Below are 17,139 nucleotides of genomic sequence, written 5' to 3' on the forward strand. Positions count from 1 at the left end.
AAAAGCCTGTCAACACGTCATCCAGACTCCCACACGACAAATGGACACTTGGATGAGGCAGAGAGAAGCTACCAGTTCTTGAGGAACTGTACGCAACTTGACCCACTACTTTAAGAAAGGAGAGGGAAGAGAGAAAATTGGTAATAAAAGTGAACACAGAAAAGGAGATTCTGAGGGGGATTGACAGGGTAGATGTTGAGAGGTTGTTTCCCCTGGCTGGAGAGTCTAGAACTAGGGGACATAGTCTCAGGATAAGGGGTCGGCCTTTTAAGACTGAGATGAGGAGGAATCTTTTCACTGAGGGTTGTGAATCTTTGGCATTCTCTGCCCCAGAGGGCTGTGGGTGCCGAGTTGTTGAGTATATTCAAGACTGAGATCGATTTTAGGACTCTAGGGAAATCGAGGGATATGGGGATAGGGCAGGAAAGTGGATTTGAGGTCGAAGATCAGCCATGATCTGACTGAATGGCAGAGCAGGCTCGAGGGGCCTGCTCCTAATTCTTATGTTATCAGTCACTTCTGGTGTCATTTAAGACTGGAGCACAGGGTTTCATCAAGCATCCATTTTAACCAATAAAACGATTACCTCAAAGATATCTAGTGATTTTGAACCATTGTGTGTTGTTGGTTTAGTTTTCCCTGATTTTGCTGTCCCAAAGAGATCGTCACCACCGTCCTCTTCGAGAAAAGCAATTGCTTTGGGTTTCATCACAATCCGTTTACTTGGCTGGAAAAGGTCCCCTTCGCTTGGTGCAAATATGGATTGGGCTGGCTCCTTCTTGGGCAAGGAGTCCTCCCTGCTCCCAGCTGCAGGAGTCGGTCCCTGGGCCAAGCTTGGCTTGAACAGGTCGCCTGAACCGAAGAGGTCGGAATGCACCGGCTGCTTTAGGGCGGTGGGAGAGAGTGGGCTGGCATCTTTACCGGGTGACGCTTCAGGCGGCGGTGACCGCTTTGCCGCGGGCGTCTTGTCCGAATTTGTTTTTTGGGCCGCGACCGTCGGTGAAATGTCTGCAATGCTGCCCTCTTCTGATAAAGCGCCATCGGTTTCCGATCTCTGGTCCAATTCTTCTGTCTCGTCGGACTGCTGAGCTGCCAGTCTCCGTGCCCCCCTCGTCGGAGGTCGGCGCTTCTTCACTACTCTTGGACGGCTCTGTAAGAGAACAGGATAAGCTTGGGTAATCTTGCTAAAGACAAGAAAGAAGCCTTACAGAATACCCATTGGCCCCCCCAATGCTGCTGCCAGTCTCCCTCTCCCACCCACCAGGCTCTCGGACCACGTGACTCCAGTCTCCATAACCCCTCGTGCGCTCTGATCCACCTCTCCCCCCCACCCCGTTCGCTTTGCTCTCAAGAGCCCAGCCCACCCCACTGATCATCTCCCACCCCAACTCCCCTGCCCCTTGAGATGTCACCTCTTCACAAAATAATCCAGCATGCAAAGGGATGCTGAAATAATTATTCCAGATTTGAAAAATAGCCAACGAACATTGCAGCAAGAAAATGCCCTAACTGTACAGCAAGCCCCTGCTAAACCTTGCTGTTTGTTGTGCAGTTAGCAAAAATACACACACACGTACAGCATAAAGAGTAAGGCGCTGAACACAATATGCTATATCTTATGAATCGGATCTGTGTAACTTCCAACTTCACATTCAATAATAAATTTCACATCACATTCTTCATTTTATTACACACGTGCGTTACTTTTTTCGTCTTCTATCCTTTTTACTTGCCACATTTTTGGCTTCCATGTTTCAGACTACTTGCGTAGACCATCCCCAGTATCCTACATCCTCAGGAGTGTTTCCGCGTGCCAGGATCTCAGTAAAATTGGTGATGCACCTGGAAGAGAACCCGTTCTGCAGGCACTGGCTCACTCTCCTGCCTTCAAAGGTGCCTCGGCTACATAGGAACAGGAGGAGGCCATTCAGCCCTAAAGCCTGTTCCAGAATTCAATTAGCTCATGCTGATCTGTATCTTAACTCCATCTACCCGCCTTGGTTCTGTAACCCTTAATACCCTCGCCTAACACAAATCTGTCAATCTCAGTTTGGAAATTTCTAATCGACTCCCAGCCTCAACAGCTTTTTGGGGGAAGTGTTCCAGATTTCCACTACCCTTTGTGCAAAGAAGTGCTTCCTGACATCACCTCTGTACAGCCTAGGTCTAATTTTAAGGTTGCGCCCCCTTGTTCTGGACCCCCCCCCCCAACCAGAGGATATAGTTTTTCTTCATCTAGCCTATCAACTCCTTCAAATCATCTTAAACACCTCAATTAGTCCACCCCGTAATCTTCTATGCTCGATGGAATAAAAGCCTAGTCTACGCAGCCTCATAATTTAACCCTTTTCGCCCCGGTATCATTCTGCAGAATCTGCACTGCGCTTCCGCCAAGGCCAATATATCCTTCCTGAGGTGTGGAGCCCAGAACCGAACACAGTGCTCTATAGGCAGAACGCCAAATCAGACCTTGTTTTAGGCTTTAATTACCAAACAGACTTATTTAACAGCAAGAGAACAATCGTTAGCAGCAGTAACACATGTTCACATGTTTTTGCACTATGCAAACTCCTTTAGTAAAAGAAAACAATTTGCAACTTAGTGCTAAAACTAGATTAAAAAAAACAAAACTTTTTTCACTGGTTTATCTTATTTTTCCAGTTGGAACATCTCTTCAAAGACTCCAGATTACATCCAGTTCTTTAAAAAGTAGACTGAAATACCCCCAAATAGTAACCAGTGCTTCATGAGTTTGAATAACTACATTTAATCAGAAAGCTGCCAACCAACCAAATCTGAACAAATCATGCAGCCTACTTGTATTTGAATTGAGTGGCTTGTCTCCTCCCTCAACATTTTATCAAGTTAAGCTACGACTTCAGTGAGTGAAGTTCACTTTTAAACTCATGTGGAGACAATTAAAAAAAAGCTAAATATTTAAAATGCTGCGTTTTTGTCACACCTTACCTTAATAACACTGGGCAAAGTGTCCACCTGCATTGGCTGATCAAAGCTCACAGTGATGCCCTCACTTGTAGCTGGTCCCGAAGCTGCGACAACGCTCGGAGATAACTCAGGCGGAGACGGAAGGAACGCCGACCCAGCCGTAACACCAGCAACTTTCGACGATGCGCCGGGCAGGAGGCTCGCTGGGTTAATCGCCAGGCTTGCCTAAGAGAGAGGAAAATTAGGGAATCTGGGATATAACCAGATATGAAATTACAAAACTGAGGGAAAACAGAGAGGCAAATACCTGAAGAAGAGGAAGATCGATCAGCATGTGCACACTGACACCGTTGTACAGTTAAAAGCTGTCTAAAGTGCCGTTAGTTTTTAAGCAGTGATGGTTTGACAGTCCTTTAACATTTAATAAAAGTGTCCACAAAGAACTGGTTAAAAAGCCTGCTGTCCTTTGTGCAGCAACACTGAAGCATGCAGTTATATTCAACAGTGAAGGATTTTACAAAATTCATCAGTGTTCGCTGCTGCACTTGTACTGTTAGTGGAAAAGTAACACGGAGCAGCAATGCTGTGCAGCCTGCAGAAGAGAAGTAAAGGAAATCAAACCGTCAAGTCACTGGTCCGCTGCCTACCTGCAACAAATCTCTGTTCAGGGACTCTCAACTACACTGATCATCCATCTTAAGAACGTTTCTTCCTGGGAATCAATGCTAACGAAACAAGGGCTGAGCGAGGGTCAAGAAAACCACACAGCTAGCACGAGGCGGTCAGCGATATCTGTACCTAGATCCTGCACTGCTCTTCCCCAGTTGGCGAGGGCACCAGACAATGTAGCACTAAGCCACACAGACTAGACGATCCCTGATCGGATTCCCCCAATCTGTGCGGAGATAGCTGGGCTCAGCCGGAGCAGCAGTTCGGGTGCTGCAATTAACCTTGGTGCTAAAGAACGGGGTTGGGGAAGTACATCAATCAATCGGTGGCCCCGTCAGAAAGTGCGCGCCTGTTGGCTGATCCCATTCTCGCCCAGCCTCGGCTAAATAAATCGGTCAAATAATCAGACGACAGCCACCACCTTGGGATCGGACAAGAAAGCCACTTGAGTGAGATATCAGACAAGCCATGAATTGGCACCCCAACAAACAGCAGCAGCTTTGGCAAAGCAAGGAGAGAGTTGGAAAAAAAACCCGAATGATCCCAGAACTTCAAACGTGGACAGACCTAGAAGCTAGTGAGTCGGGTGTGGTTTACGCCCAAAAGGCAACCATTTCACTTCAGAATTTTTATTTCTTATTTCGTCTTCCCTGACCACCTGCCCTCCCCTCGACTCGACGGATGTAAGCTGCTGCTGAAAGAACAGTGAAACCAGACTCAAAACACTGCTCAATGCCAACACGAGACATCGCTGTGGGGGGGCAGAACTCTAAAGACGACGTGGCAGCAACAAGCAGGAAGTGCGAAAGCGAAAAAGAAGAATTTTATTCATCTTAGAAATATGAAAAGTTCCAAAACAGTTACTTGGAGTGCTCCAATCCGAGAGGAAAGCCCTTTTGTTTTAATGGGACCCGTGTTGGTGAGTCTCTGTGGAAGGAGGGGAATCAGGAAATGAAATCAGTCAGTTTCAACACCAAATCTTAAACACTGGGCAAAAATGTACAGAACTAGAATATTCCACCGCAGTCCACATTTTTAAATGGCGTCATTTGAATAACTTTGCGAATACCCACTTTCCACCACACGATATCAATTTACCGGACAGTGCTGATCTAGGCAGCAGTCCTGCAGGATAGATTACTTGTAAAACGTGCAGTTGTTTGTGTGTTGCCACTTGCGTTCCAGAAGTTATCTTGCAGTATAAATCCACAGCACCAGGGGTGACGGCAAACACAAGCGTTTCTACGTGAAGCAACATAAACCTAACACAAGTGGTGCCAATCTGGGTTTAAAGCTTAAAAGGCACATTAAGCTTCCTTACTTCCTTCTCCTCTGGTCTCTCTTTGCTCAGCACTTCGCCACTTGCTTGCTTAGGACGCTCACTGGCTTTGGGGGCAGCAGCCCGCGAGATCGGTCTTCCCTTAAGCACTGGCTTCTTGCAATGAAAGAAAGAGGGGTCATTACAGGTCATGACCTTTGCTGTCGTTCAGATGCTACACGGCACAGGCTGGCCGACCCTGTGCCGGCGGTTTGGCTGACCCACCCCTGGGCTACTGGTCTCCCGGACCCTTGCACGCGACAACGAGGATTTTTTTTATTCCTGAAATGGCTCAGCAGTTCCCGCCGCCCCTCGGGAGTGTGGGGGGTTACGGGATGGATCATTGGTGGATGTGGTAGCCCTGTTGTCTGGACAGGGCAGGCTCGATGACCTTACCCTAAACCTTCTTTCTGTATGTTTGTAAATGCCAAGAATTACCGTGTGTGTCACAGGTGGCTTCGCAGGGACAGGCCTGAAGAGATCCTCGTTCCCTCGGTCTTCAAAAATACTTGCTGTGGATGACGGCGCCTTTGCCGAACCCGGCTTCACAAAAATAAAAAATTGAAATTTTAATAATGAAACTTGTGAAATACAAAAATTTTAAAATACCCAGCTTATGCAAATTGACTCTTGGCTGGTTCACGTGGACTCAATCCACAACACACAGCAGTTTTAAACTCCACATCACATCACTCGCTATAAGTGGCCCAATATCACTTAGTCATCCACAAACCAGACAGGCTGCAGGTTCCAATATTACCGGGTTTTACCAGGTAAACAACACAGAGCAGAGAGATGCTTTCACCCCATTGGTCTGTCCCGGATTGGAACCCGAAGAGGACAGTGCAGTGCGCTAACCTGCAACGCACATTCCTGCTGATCAGTAAAGTTTAAAATGGTTCCAGTTCTCCCCAGGGCCATTTCATGTTATTTATTCCTACTGCACGTGCGAGTTAAGAGTTTATTTTGGAAAGCTCGTTTTTATCCATTTTGCAGTTTAACATCGGAGAGAAGCAGCATCCAGCCCGACTTGAAAATCGGATTAAAGTAGCTAGTCGGTTGGGAATGGAGCTGCAAACATTTCTGACAGAGCTTCCATCTAAAATGTTCATCCCTTTGTCCCATTACAGATTCTGACTCGTTCGGCCATCTAGTTCCAGTATTTGCTCATTTTATTTCAGATTTCCGGCAGTTTCATTTTTAAAAAATTACCTTTGTGCTGAACAGACTGTCGGTTGTGTCGAAGAGATCGGAGCTCGGAAGCTCCGTCGGCCTTGTCCGAGGTGCAGGCGGAGGGTTAACAGGAGGCTTTATTCCTGGCTTTTTAACCTGCAACATGATCCCAGGGTCAAGAGGCATGAACACAGCTTTCCTTTGCATCAGTTTGTTGGCATTTCAGGTTAACTTCAGAATCCTTTAAAAGCTGCCTCTTAAAATGAACCACATAATCCAGTCCCTCAGGCAGACATTTTACAACACGGCGTTTTGAAGTGGCTTACAATTTCTTTATCAGTCTAACTATGGAAGTGATGCAAAGAGCACCAAAGAGCAGAATTTCCCAAATATTCACACATACAGGAAATTTTGCGCTATCCGGCACCGACGGGACCGAGCTGTTGCCGTCCCATCAAAACTGCCGGACAAACCAGCGCTAATGTTGAAACATACGGAGCTTTTGAGCTCCATATCTGGCAACAAACCCTGTTGCTTAGCAACAGCTTCTAAACAGTCGGCCGTACCTTGCAAGTGTCTCTGTAGCTTAGCAACAGAGAGACCTTGCAGAGCCTGACTGGTGAAAAAAAAAAGCAACGAGAAGAAAAAAAACCTAACGAAACGGCTCCTGATTTTTGCCGGTGGGTCAAGCATTCCGGACAGTTAACCTCCGGATAAACCAAAGTTTCCTGTATATTGGGCCTCAAACCGCCCCCGCCCCCGGGGGTGGAAATGGAAATATATCTGAGTAAAACTGGAAGCTCAATTCAGTGCACAGGGCATCAAATGGGCACTCTGCATGTGAGAGCCCAGATAGCGAGCGTCAGGCTGGTTCTTACCAGATTTACAAACTCACCCTTTCCTTTGCTTACATCTCTAAAATCATAGAAAAAAGGGAAGTGCTTCGGAGTGTAGTGTAGACATACTACTTGCTACTTTACTATACTGCGGGATCCAGATTTTTATCACCGACTCCAAAAACAATTTACACCTGGACCGAACAAGACAACAACCCAGAACCAAAGCCAATTTGACTTTCTCAGCATGCGGTGCAGGATAGACGTACACAAGAGATTAAAACCAAACCCATTTACCACACATCGCATTTTTGAGTAAGATGCTCAATCCATCTCGTTATCGTTCCAATCATTTAAAAACAAACCAAAACATGGAGGAATTCGATGCTCTTCAAAAAAATAATTTAGAAAAACGATCCCTGCCGCCAGAATAGCGGATATCCACCTCGAATCTCATGTTTCAGCTGTTTCCCTTGCTGCTGATTGAAGCTCGGGCTCCAGCTGCAAACTCTGAGATCCCGAGCGAGGAGTGGAGATGTTTGTCGCAGGGGTTTGTTGCCCTGAGAGCTGCTCCCCTCCCCGCCTCTCCTAGCCCAGCACGAGCAGCGGTGGTTGGAGCTTACGATGTAAAATCAGGTCGTGTGGCTTCCCACACGCAGTCACGAGTGAACCAGCGCTGAAACTAGGGCTCAATCCCGCAACCCCCACCCGGCTAACCCCGGCCCGCAATCATCCCCAGTGCGAAGCGCCGAGAGACGCACAGCTCCGCAATCACTGTGTGTCTATGTTCCAGTGTGTAACTGAGAGGTCAGGACCACGCATGACTTCGACCGCAGGAGTGTCCCAGACGTTGCAAACACGCAGCACAGTACACCGCGGGTCGGGTGGAGCCATTCCCTCGGCTGGGTGGACCTGTTCCGCAGGGGGGGTGCGTTGGGACGCCCCTTGCTCCAGGTGATATCAGACAGGATTTCCCACTTAATGACGGAGTTCAGAACTAACCTCTGGTTTTAGAGCATCAGCAAAGAGGTCAACATCAGGGTCATTGTCCTTCTGCTGGTGTTGACTGAAGAGCAACTCCTCATCCTGGAACACCCTGGTACTTACACCACTCTCGGCAAGCTGAAGGAGAAGAAAACGATTAAGTTGCCATTTGTGAAGCACTAATTCTGGAGATCGGGGAACCTTCTACTCCGCAGTTTACCTTCTCATCGTTAACCAGACTGCACTGGCTGAGCGTATCCTCCGGCTTCCCCCCTTCCTCTTCATCAAACAGGCTGACTACCGAGTTCAGACTGCTCTGCAATTCCTCCTGCGAACCAGTGGCACTCGATCTGGACAGAGCATTGCCTTCCTGGGAAGTTACACCGTCAGAGTCCAGCTGAAAATATCGTAACAAAAAAATATATATCTGAATGCTAAATTTACATTTTATTAATGACAAGATCCTGAAATCCATTACCAATGATAATTTACACTTCTGTACTAAACGTAATAATGGAATAAATTAAGAAATTAAAATCCACTAGCCACTGGAACATAACAGGAGGAGGCCATTCAACCCCTCGAGCTATTCAATTCCATGGCTGATCTGTATCTTAACTCCATTTACCTGCCTTGGTTCCAGAACACTTAATACCCTTGCCTAACAAAAATCTATCAATCTCAGTTTGGAAATGTTTAATTGGTCTCCAGCCTCAGCAGCTTTTTTGGGGGTGGGGGGGAAAAGAGTTCCAGATTTCCACTGCCCTTTGTGTGACGAGGTGTTTCCTAACGTCATCCCTGAACGGCCGAGCTCTAATTTTAAGGTTCTGCCCCCTTGTTCTGGACTCCCCCCACCAGAGGAAAGAGTTTCTATCTACCTTATCAAATCCTTTAATCATCTTAAATATCTCAACTAGATCACTCCTTAATCTTCTATGCTCAAGGGAATACAAGCCTAGTTTATGCAACCTGTTCTCATAATTTAACCCTTTTAGCCCCAGTCTCATTCTGGTAACTGAGTAAAATAGTCAGTGCCCCCCTTCCTCTCTGTACCTAGCTCTCCCTGCCCTCCACCCCCCAAATCCATCCATTCCTGGCAAGGAATGCAGACAACTCAATCGCAAACTAAAGCAAGCAGCACGACCCAAGTGAGGCAAGCAGTGCCAGTTCCAGGGTTTCTAACAGAATGCTCAATCTCCATGTGCTTTTCCATCCAATTTCCAATTCCAATAGTGCAAAGTGAATTGTTCACCCTATGCATGCACTCTTAGTTTGACTGGGCCACTTGTATTAGTCGTGCCCTACTCTTCAGAGAGGCACTTGTCATGATGTCTTCACAGGTGGCACTGGGCTCATGTGACCATGAAGCTATCGAATTGTTGTAAAAATGGTTCATTAATGGGGTTACGGGGATAGGGTGGGCTATGTGTCAGTGCAGGCTTGATGGGCCGAAATGGCCTCTATCTGCACTGTAGATTCTGTAATGCCCTTTAGGGAAGGAAACCTGCCGTCCTTACCCAGTCTGGCCTTTTTGTGACTCCAGTCCCACCACCACCACCGTGATTGACTCTTCACTGCCCCCTGAATAGGCCTCGTAAGCTTCTCATCAAACTGCGATCTGCAGCGGTTCAAGAAGGTGGTTCACCTCCACCTTCTCAAGGCAACAAATGCCGGTCTCACCAGTGAAGCCCACATCATCAGAAAAATATTAAATTTTTGCGGAGTTTGACGTACCACTTTTGTGCTCCCTTGTTGCTCTAGAACGTCAATCCTAGCCGACGGGCGGACTGCTCCCACCAGTTTTGGTTTTGAGTCAGCCTCTTGTTTCACTTGCCTCTTCCCATCAAACTCCTCAACAGAGTCATTTTCCACGATTTTGCTGAACAGTGACGACCCCTGGGGAGAAGCAGCAGGCTTCTGTCAAAACAGAGTAAAAAATAAATAAATGAGTACAAAGCAGCCAAGCGCGTGTTTTAAGCTGCATAAAGAAAACACTGTACAGAGCAACAAGTGCACTTAAAGAATCCTTGCCCCATCCACAGTATTCTGCCCCCTTTCCTGAAGGCAGCAAACTCCTACTGGAGCACATTTCCAAAACTCTGCTGCACATATCCTAACTTGCACCAAGTCCCGTTCGCCAATTGCCTCCGTGCTCGCTGACCTACAATGGCTCCCGGGCGGACAACGCTTGATTTTTAAAATTCTCATCCTTTTGTTCAAATCCCACCATGGCTTTGCTCCTCCTCAACTCTAACCTCCTCCAGCCCTACAACCCTCAGATCTCTGCTTTCCTCCAATTCTCACCTCTTGAGCCATCCCCCATTGGCAGCCGTGCCTTCAGCCGTCTAGGCCCAAAGTTCTGGAATTCCCTCCCTAAACCTCTCCCTCCGCCTCTACCTCTCTCTCCTCCTTTAAGACGCTCCTTAAAACCTACCTCTTCCATCTGCCCTAATACCTCATGGCTCGGTGTCAAATTTTGATTGATAATGCTCTTGTGAAGCACTTTAGAACGTTTTTGCTAAGTTAAAGGCGCTATGTAAATGCAAGTTGTTCTTCTAGATGCTGGCTGTCCAAGGACCCATTTCTTATGTATAAACCTAGACAGAAAATTCAGAAGTCTACTCGATACGAAGAAAGAACATGCATTCATAGAACACCATTCACGACCACACGACGTCCCAAAGCGCTTTACAGCCAATGCAGTACTTTTTGAAGTGTAGTCACTGTTGTAATGTGGGACATGATGGGGTGGTGGTGGCAGCAGCAGCACAGATTCCGCTCCTGCCCTCGTACAGTGTCCACAACATGTGCACTTGAGGTAATGTTCAGGAGCAGGCACCAGGCTGACTTGTCCCCTCCGTACCTGTGCACAGAAGCCAATAGTATCACACAGCACTGAAATCTCAATACCTGAGGAGCAGCAGGTTTGTTGGTTGCTGGCTTAGATGCAAAGAGATCACCTTCATCCTCCTCTTGAAACAAGAGGGACACTTTCTGCGATTTCTTTTGACTAGATAAAAAAGGAAAGTGATTACTAATAAAAACGTACAGAAACTTATATCTGACAAAGCTTAGGGCAGTTTAAATGTATTCAAAATCTCAGCCTGCACTACCTTTCTCAACCTCAACCACCATGGGAGCACAGAAGTAAGGATGGAGGAGAAAACTGTGGGCGAGGGAGGGCAGGCGGTACAAGGGAAGGGAAGGAATGCACCTTTAAAGATGAAAACATATGCTTTGTGCATTTCTTGCTTGCTGCATTTTCAACATTTCACACACATGCCTTTTATATTAGAAAATCCAGTTTCTGAAACAAAGCCAAGTTTGGCTACAGACTAATGAACAGCTTCTAAATAGACAACACACCCATACAGCAGAGAAAAGGTTAACTTGACACATTCAACAGCCAATGTTTCCAGACACCTGAAGTCGGTAGGTATAGCTTCCAACCCGATACCAAAAGCAGCTAAGCGTGTGGTTTGTTTCACGTTAAATTTGGAGACAACTCGGCACAGAGGAGAATGAGCAACAACTGCGTCTGAACTGAACCTGCAGATCAATGAGGTACTCTTGGAAAGTCTGGTTTAGCACCTCAGGCATTTACTGAGGTGAGAAATTAACATCCCAGGGAAACACCAACTGATTTTGGGGGCAGTAGAAATACCACAGTACACAAGGCATCTCCTGCACATGTGTGACTACCTCTCCTCCTTTAAGATGCTCCTTAAAACCAACCTCTTTGACCAAGCTTTTGGTCACCTGCCCTAATATCGCCTTATGTGGCTTGGTGTCAAATTTTGTTCGATAACGCTCCCGTGAAGCGCCTTGGAACATTTTACTATGCTAAAGGCACTGCATAAATGCAAGTTGTTGTTGTACATATGATAAACCAGACCCTCTGTACAATGTGTGCACTAGAGCATGGTGCTCGTTCTGTAGGTTTGCCCTCCAATATTAACCAATTTTTTTTCATCGAATGCACCAGACACCAGTCTGCTCCACCAGCACCGTGCCCTCTCTGCAGTTTTGTGGCCTTAAATTTGGGAGAGGGGCAAACAGCATGGCACCTTGCCTGGTTCAGATGACCACAGATAAATTCTTGGTCAGTACAAGGTTCCTTGATGGTTTTGATTCTTTTATCAATTCTCTGCCTAGAAAAGCACAATACAACTCGACAAACGGCAGCATGTCTCATTCACTGCAGCTTTTAGAATACTGCACGCTCTCTGGTCTCACCTTTCCTTCTGAGTCACGCCAAACAAGTAGTCCTCTTCATGATAGTCGTCAAACAGACTGGTCTTCTTTGGTGCTCTCGAGGCTGCAGCAGCCTTTGGTGCCACTTCCTTTCTCAATGAGGGCTGCACAGCCTCACTCTCCACGGGTGCCTGTGATACTGGGCTTTGCCATTCACTCTGCAAAGGAAACCGTACTATAAGCAGCTAGCTTTTGGCATGGCAATGAGTGAGGTTTGCAAAGATAACTTATAAATTGGGAGCGCTGGAAAAAGTTCGAGTGACTTACAAGAATAGGTGATTGTTCCTAGATATTAAATCTTGAAGAACTGACACTTAAGGCAAGAGCTGATTAAGGGGAAAATAAGCATTAGGAGCAAGAGTAGGCCATACGTCCCCTCAAGCCTGCTCCGCCATTCAATTAGATCGTGGCTGATCTTCGACCTCAATTCCACTTTCTTGCCCGATCGCCATATCCCTCGATTCCCCTAGAGTCCAAAAATCAATCGATCTCAGCCTTGAATATACTCAAAGACTCAGCATCCATAGCCCTTTAGGGTAGAAAATTCCAAAGATTCACAACCCTCTGAGTGAAGAAATTCCTCCTCATTTCAGTCTTAAATGGCCAACCCCTTATCCCGAGACTCTGCCCCCTAGTTCTAGACACTCCAGCCAGGGGAAACAACCTCTCAGCATCTACCCTGTCAATTCCCCCCCGCCCCCCCCCCCACAATCTTGTGTTTTAATGAGATCACCTCTCATTTTTCTAAACGCCAGGGAGTATCGGCCCATTCTACTCAATCTCTCCTCATAGGACAACCCTCTCATCCCAGGGATGAACCTTCGTTGTACCGCCTCTAAGCCAAGTAGGTCGTTCCTCAGATAAGGAGATCAACAATCTTCACTTATGTGAAGAGACTGTAGAGGCTGGGGTTCTTCTCCTTAGAGCAGAGGAGGTTAAGGGAAGGTTTGATAGAGGTGTTCAAAATCATGAGGGATTTTGATAGAGTAAATAAGGGGAAACTGTTTCACTGGCAGGAGAGTCAGTAACTAGAGGACACAGATTTAAGAAAATTGGCAAAAAATCTAGGTGGGTGACAAAGAGAATTCTTCTGACACAGCGAGTTAGGATGATCTGGAATTAACTGCCTAAACGGGTGATGGAAGCAGATTCAATAGTAACTTTTGAAAGGGAATTGGATATATACCTGAAAAGGAAAAATGCGCAGGGCAATGGGGAACGAGCAGGGGAACAGGACTAATGGATAGCTCTTCAAAGAGTCAGCACATGCACGATGGGGCGAATGGCCTCCTCCTGTGCTGTACGATGCTATAACAGTCTGAGCAGGAGTCAGCAGCAGGGAGGTGACTAAAGGAATCAAACAGGTAGGCAGGGATATAGCAAGGTGGAGGGGTTTATAGAGGGAGCCCCAGAGTGTGGGAGTGAGATAGCGAAGGCTCTGCCATGATGGAGGGAGTAGGGAATGCATATCAGACCATTAGAAGAGCAACCTAGGACATAGGTTAGAGATGCAGCGTGGAGAGAAACCATGGAGTGATCGGAGGATGGGGATTTTGAAGTTGAAGTGCTGAGGAACGGGGATCCAATGAAGATCAACAAGAACAGGGCGATAGGCGAGTGGGATTTTGTGACTCCAGGATGCGGAGCTCTGGATGAATTAATTTAGATGGGGTAAAAAATTGGAAGGCCAGCAAAGAAGGCATTGCAGAGAGGGAGGGATTAGGGTGGTAAAAGTATGATGGGGGGGTTTCAGCAGTGGGGGCAAGATGGACAATATTCCAGAAGTGGAAGTAGGCAGTCTCTGTAATGGACTGGATGTGGAATTTGCAGCTCAGCTCAGGATCGAGGAACACCCCCAAGGAGACACACCATTGAGTTGGGCAAGCATTCAGGAGGATAGGAATTTTGGGAGATGTGTGCAAATTCTCCAAGCTCCTTACCTTGTCATCACTGCCGAACAATGCAGTGGATTTTGATCCGCTGGCTGGAAGTTTAGGTTCACCCGACTGCTTAGGTTTCTTCGTTGGAGAAATAGCCTTCGAAGGAGTGGAACCGAAGAGATCACCCTATAAAACCCAGCACAAACAGGAGATAGCACCAGGCTCACAGGAGGAGACACCACAACCCTTCAACATGCCCAGACATTCACCAACCATTCGCACAGGGAGGATAAGCCAAACATTCACTCTTCCTGCATACAGATTATACCAGTTAATCCTGGCTATTAAGAAGCCAGTGTATCAGCAAGGGCTCTTCACCATGCATTACATTTTACTATTGCTGCAAAACACACAGGCACCCATTCATTAATGCAGACAGGACACACGCATTAACTGAAATTTACCAGTAATACAAGTCAGTCACATGTTTACTTTCTATACTTCATATAACTGGCAAAAAAAAACAGGAGATGTGGATAAAAAGATTTACACAGCGTCTTATGATCTGGAATGCACTGCTTGAAAGGGCGGTCAAAGCAAATTCAATTGTAACTTTCAAAAGGGAATTGGATACATCATCGAAAAGGAAAAACTGCAGGGCTATGGGGCAAAGAGCAGGGGAGTGAGACTAATTGGACAGCTCTTTCAAAGAGCTGACACTGGCACGATGGGCCGAATAGCCTCTTTTTGTGCTGTATGATTCTATGATTTCAGTAACAGGTCAGCAAACGCCTGCTTCCATTTGGCACATCAAATATAAGCTGTGTTCAGAAAGGCTCCTGGATAATACACAACTGCTTAGAAAGAAAGAAATCATCACTCTTGCCCTTGCCCCTCGGGTCGTCTTCTTCTTAGGCAGTCCCTCGGAACCGAGGATGACTTGCTTCCACATTAAAAATGATTTCGCAGGTGACTGATGAGTCCAATGTGGGACCTACAGTCTCTGTCACAGGTGGGGCAGACGGTGGTCGGACATCCTCAGGTAGGACATCAGTGGAACACCTGCCCAACAACAGCAGGCGAGGTTGAGTCAATTAACCCCTCAAAAATGGACCCAGATAAAAGGGCCGGTTGGGAAATGAGGTGGAGAACTATCGGGATAGGTACAGAGTCAACTGAAAAGATGAAAGGACACAGTGGGGTCCTGTGCTCCTGGTTGAGGGCTTGAAGGTGTTTAGGAACTAAAACAGAATGTCTGCAAAGAGCAGCAGGCCAAGACTGAATACTGGAGCGACGAGGATGGGTGAAAACTCTTCTGCTTCATTACTCTCCCGAGGAGAAGGTGTGAGTGACTACACCCGGACCCACAAAGTTAAATGGGTGAGGTAGAATCCATGAGGTGATAGAAGAATGTATTGAATAACCTTTTCTCATTCCATGCTTTCTTACATTTCTAGGGCGAATTAGAAGTGATAATAGTAAGTGAGGTGAACTTAGCAGCAACAGACCAGCAGTGTAGGTTAGAGGTTTCATTGCAGCACAGAAGAAACACACTCATTGCCATCACCATCAAGCAGAACCGTTCCATTCAGTGTTCAGTCCAGAGTGTCCAGTTAGTTTGGAATTTACTACATACAATTCACAGGGATGTCTGACCGAGTGACTCGGGTACTTGTGAAAAAGAACCTTTCTTCGGGCCAAACTGCACTGTATCCTCAGCCCTATGTAATTATCTCATTATATCACCTTCCCAACAATACTGGAAAAATTACCATAAAGAAAGAGAGAGAGAGAGAGAGAGAGAGAGAAAGAAACAGAGAAAAAGAAAGGGTGAGAGAAGAGATAGACAGAAAGAATGCTAGAGAAAAAGAGATGGAGAGAGAGAGAGAAAGAAAAAAGAAAAAGACACGCAAAAATAAATGACAGGGTCTGAGGAAAGCCATGTTTCTTTCTCAGGTGAATGGATTGAAAAAAAAAAGTCAGATCAATTCTTGTGGCCCAGGTAAGCCTCATTCTTGTGGTTCCCAGTGATGTAATTTGAACGCTTCCATGAGATTCTCTGGTAACTCCCTTCCTGGTACCTCTGCAGATTATTCAATTAATACACTACTTTAAGGATTGCACAATATTAGAAGGATGATTATTGATAAATTACAGAAGTAACAGAAAATTATTTTACCTCATCATCATCGAAGAACGAGATTGGAATCTGATTGGATCTGATCTGGCCTAAGGATGATTGCTTTGATTGGTGTCTTTTTGTGTCTTTGTTTGAAGAGAATAAGTCCTGTTATGGACGAGATGGAGTTAGAGGCAGGCGAGGATCCTGTTGAGAGGCTAACCTGCGCAGTCTGAGAAACAGCTCAACACTTCCGCTTCCTTCCAAACTCAGTTATAGTTTCGTCCAGAGAATGAATGCAAAAGATTATAGCGACAAAAAAATGATTGATACTTTACCTGTACGGCAGGGACCAGGAAGAGCCACGGTTTGATCAGCAGTCTGTATCAAGTTAGCTGTAACTGGCCTCAATGGCCCTGGGTTAGGGATAGGGAAAAATCAAGCAGGGGTCCCATGTCTGACTGCAACCCAGTGACACCAACTGGAAGCCTGCCAGTGAAATCAGGACAGGGTCTGGCTTGGCTGAAATTCTTGGAATGCAATGGAAGTGGATTAGGGTGCCATTCATGGAAAATAGCCGGCTGACACGAGTTTGGTCAGATACCAGAGGGCAGCCAGCCCCCCGTGGTAAAGCCTCCAACATCTAGCTTAATTTTTATTAGCCTTAGTTGAAGACTCAGAAATACGGTATTTGGTACACGGTCAGTTTTACGTGGGATTTTTCTGCCTGGGGCTGTAACTTGCCCATCGTGCGCTGATCGGCTGCTACAAGGTCAGAGTTTCACCCGACGAGGCAGATTTCACAAGAATTGGTTTCTAAAACAATATTTCTGGGAAAGCGAAAGAATAAAACTTTCTGCGAACAGAAATACTCAGCGGATACAAAGCAGCACATTCCTGGAAGTGTCAGCGAACCACTTGTAACAGTCGCGTGGGCCTCTTTGTACCACATGAAGGATA

At 46.4% G+C, this 17,139-nt stretch overlaps 1 protein-coding gene across 12 annotated transcripts in view; it reads right to left on the reverse strand.

The window, feature by feature from the left end:
• Positions 1 to 17,139, reverse strand: part of LOC147098485 (WASH complex subunit 2-like) — a 52,856-nt gene that overhangs the window by 4,902 nt on the left and 30,815 nt on the right. For 5 of the 12 annotated variants that reach the window (XM_085970235.1, XM_085970237.1, XM_085970239.1 and 2 more), the window contains 13 exons: positions 16,240 to 16,347; positions 14,121 to 14,246; positions 12,163 to 12,338; positions 10,837 to 10,936; positions 9,661 to 9,843; positions 8,147 to 8,323; positions 7,945 to 8,064; positions 6,146 to 6,262; positions 5,372 to 5,476; positions 4,937 to 5,050; positions 4,480 to 4,542; positions 2,968 to 3,171; positions 587 to 1,150 (listed from right to left, as the gene is read on the reverse strand). In XM_085970235.1, coding sequence (XP_085826361.1) covers positions 587 to 1,150; positions 2,968 to 3,171; positions 4,480 to 4,542; positions 4,937 to 5,050; positions 5,372 to 5,476; positions 6,146 to 6,262; positions 7,945 to 8,064; positions 8,147 to 8,323; positions 9,661 to 9,843; positions 10,837 to 10,936; positions 12,163 to 12,338; positions 14,121 to 14,246; positions 16,240 to 16,347 — 2,157 coding nt within the window. The remainder of the gene's footprint in view (positions 1 to 586; positions 1,151 to 2,967; positions 3,172 to 4,479; positions 4,543 to 4,936; positions 5,051 to 5,371; positions 5,477 to 6,145; positions 6,263 to 7,944; positions 8,065 to 8,146; positions 8,324 to 9,660; positions 9,844 to 10,836; positions 10,937 to 12,162; positions 12,339 to 14,120; positions 14,247 to 16,239; positions 16,348 to 17,139) is intronic. The other 7 variants (XM_085970238.1, XM_085970236.1, XM_085970242.1 and 4 more) reach the window with 7 other exon arrangements.

Source organism: Somniosus microcephalus, chromosome 29 (genome assembly GCF_052327205.1).
Source record: "Somniosus microcephalus isolate GS21.2 chromosome 29, FLI_Smic_1.0, whole genome shotgun sequence".
Lineage (NCBI taxonomy): Eukaryota > Metazoa > Chordata > Chondrichthyes > Squaliformes > Somniosidae > Somniosus > Somniosus microcephalus.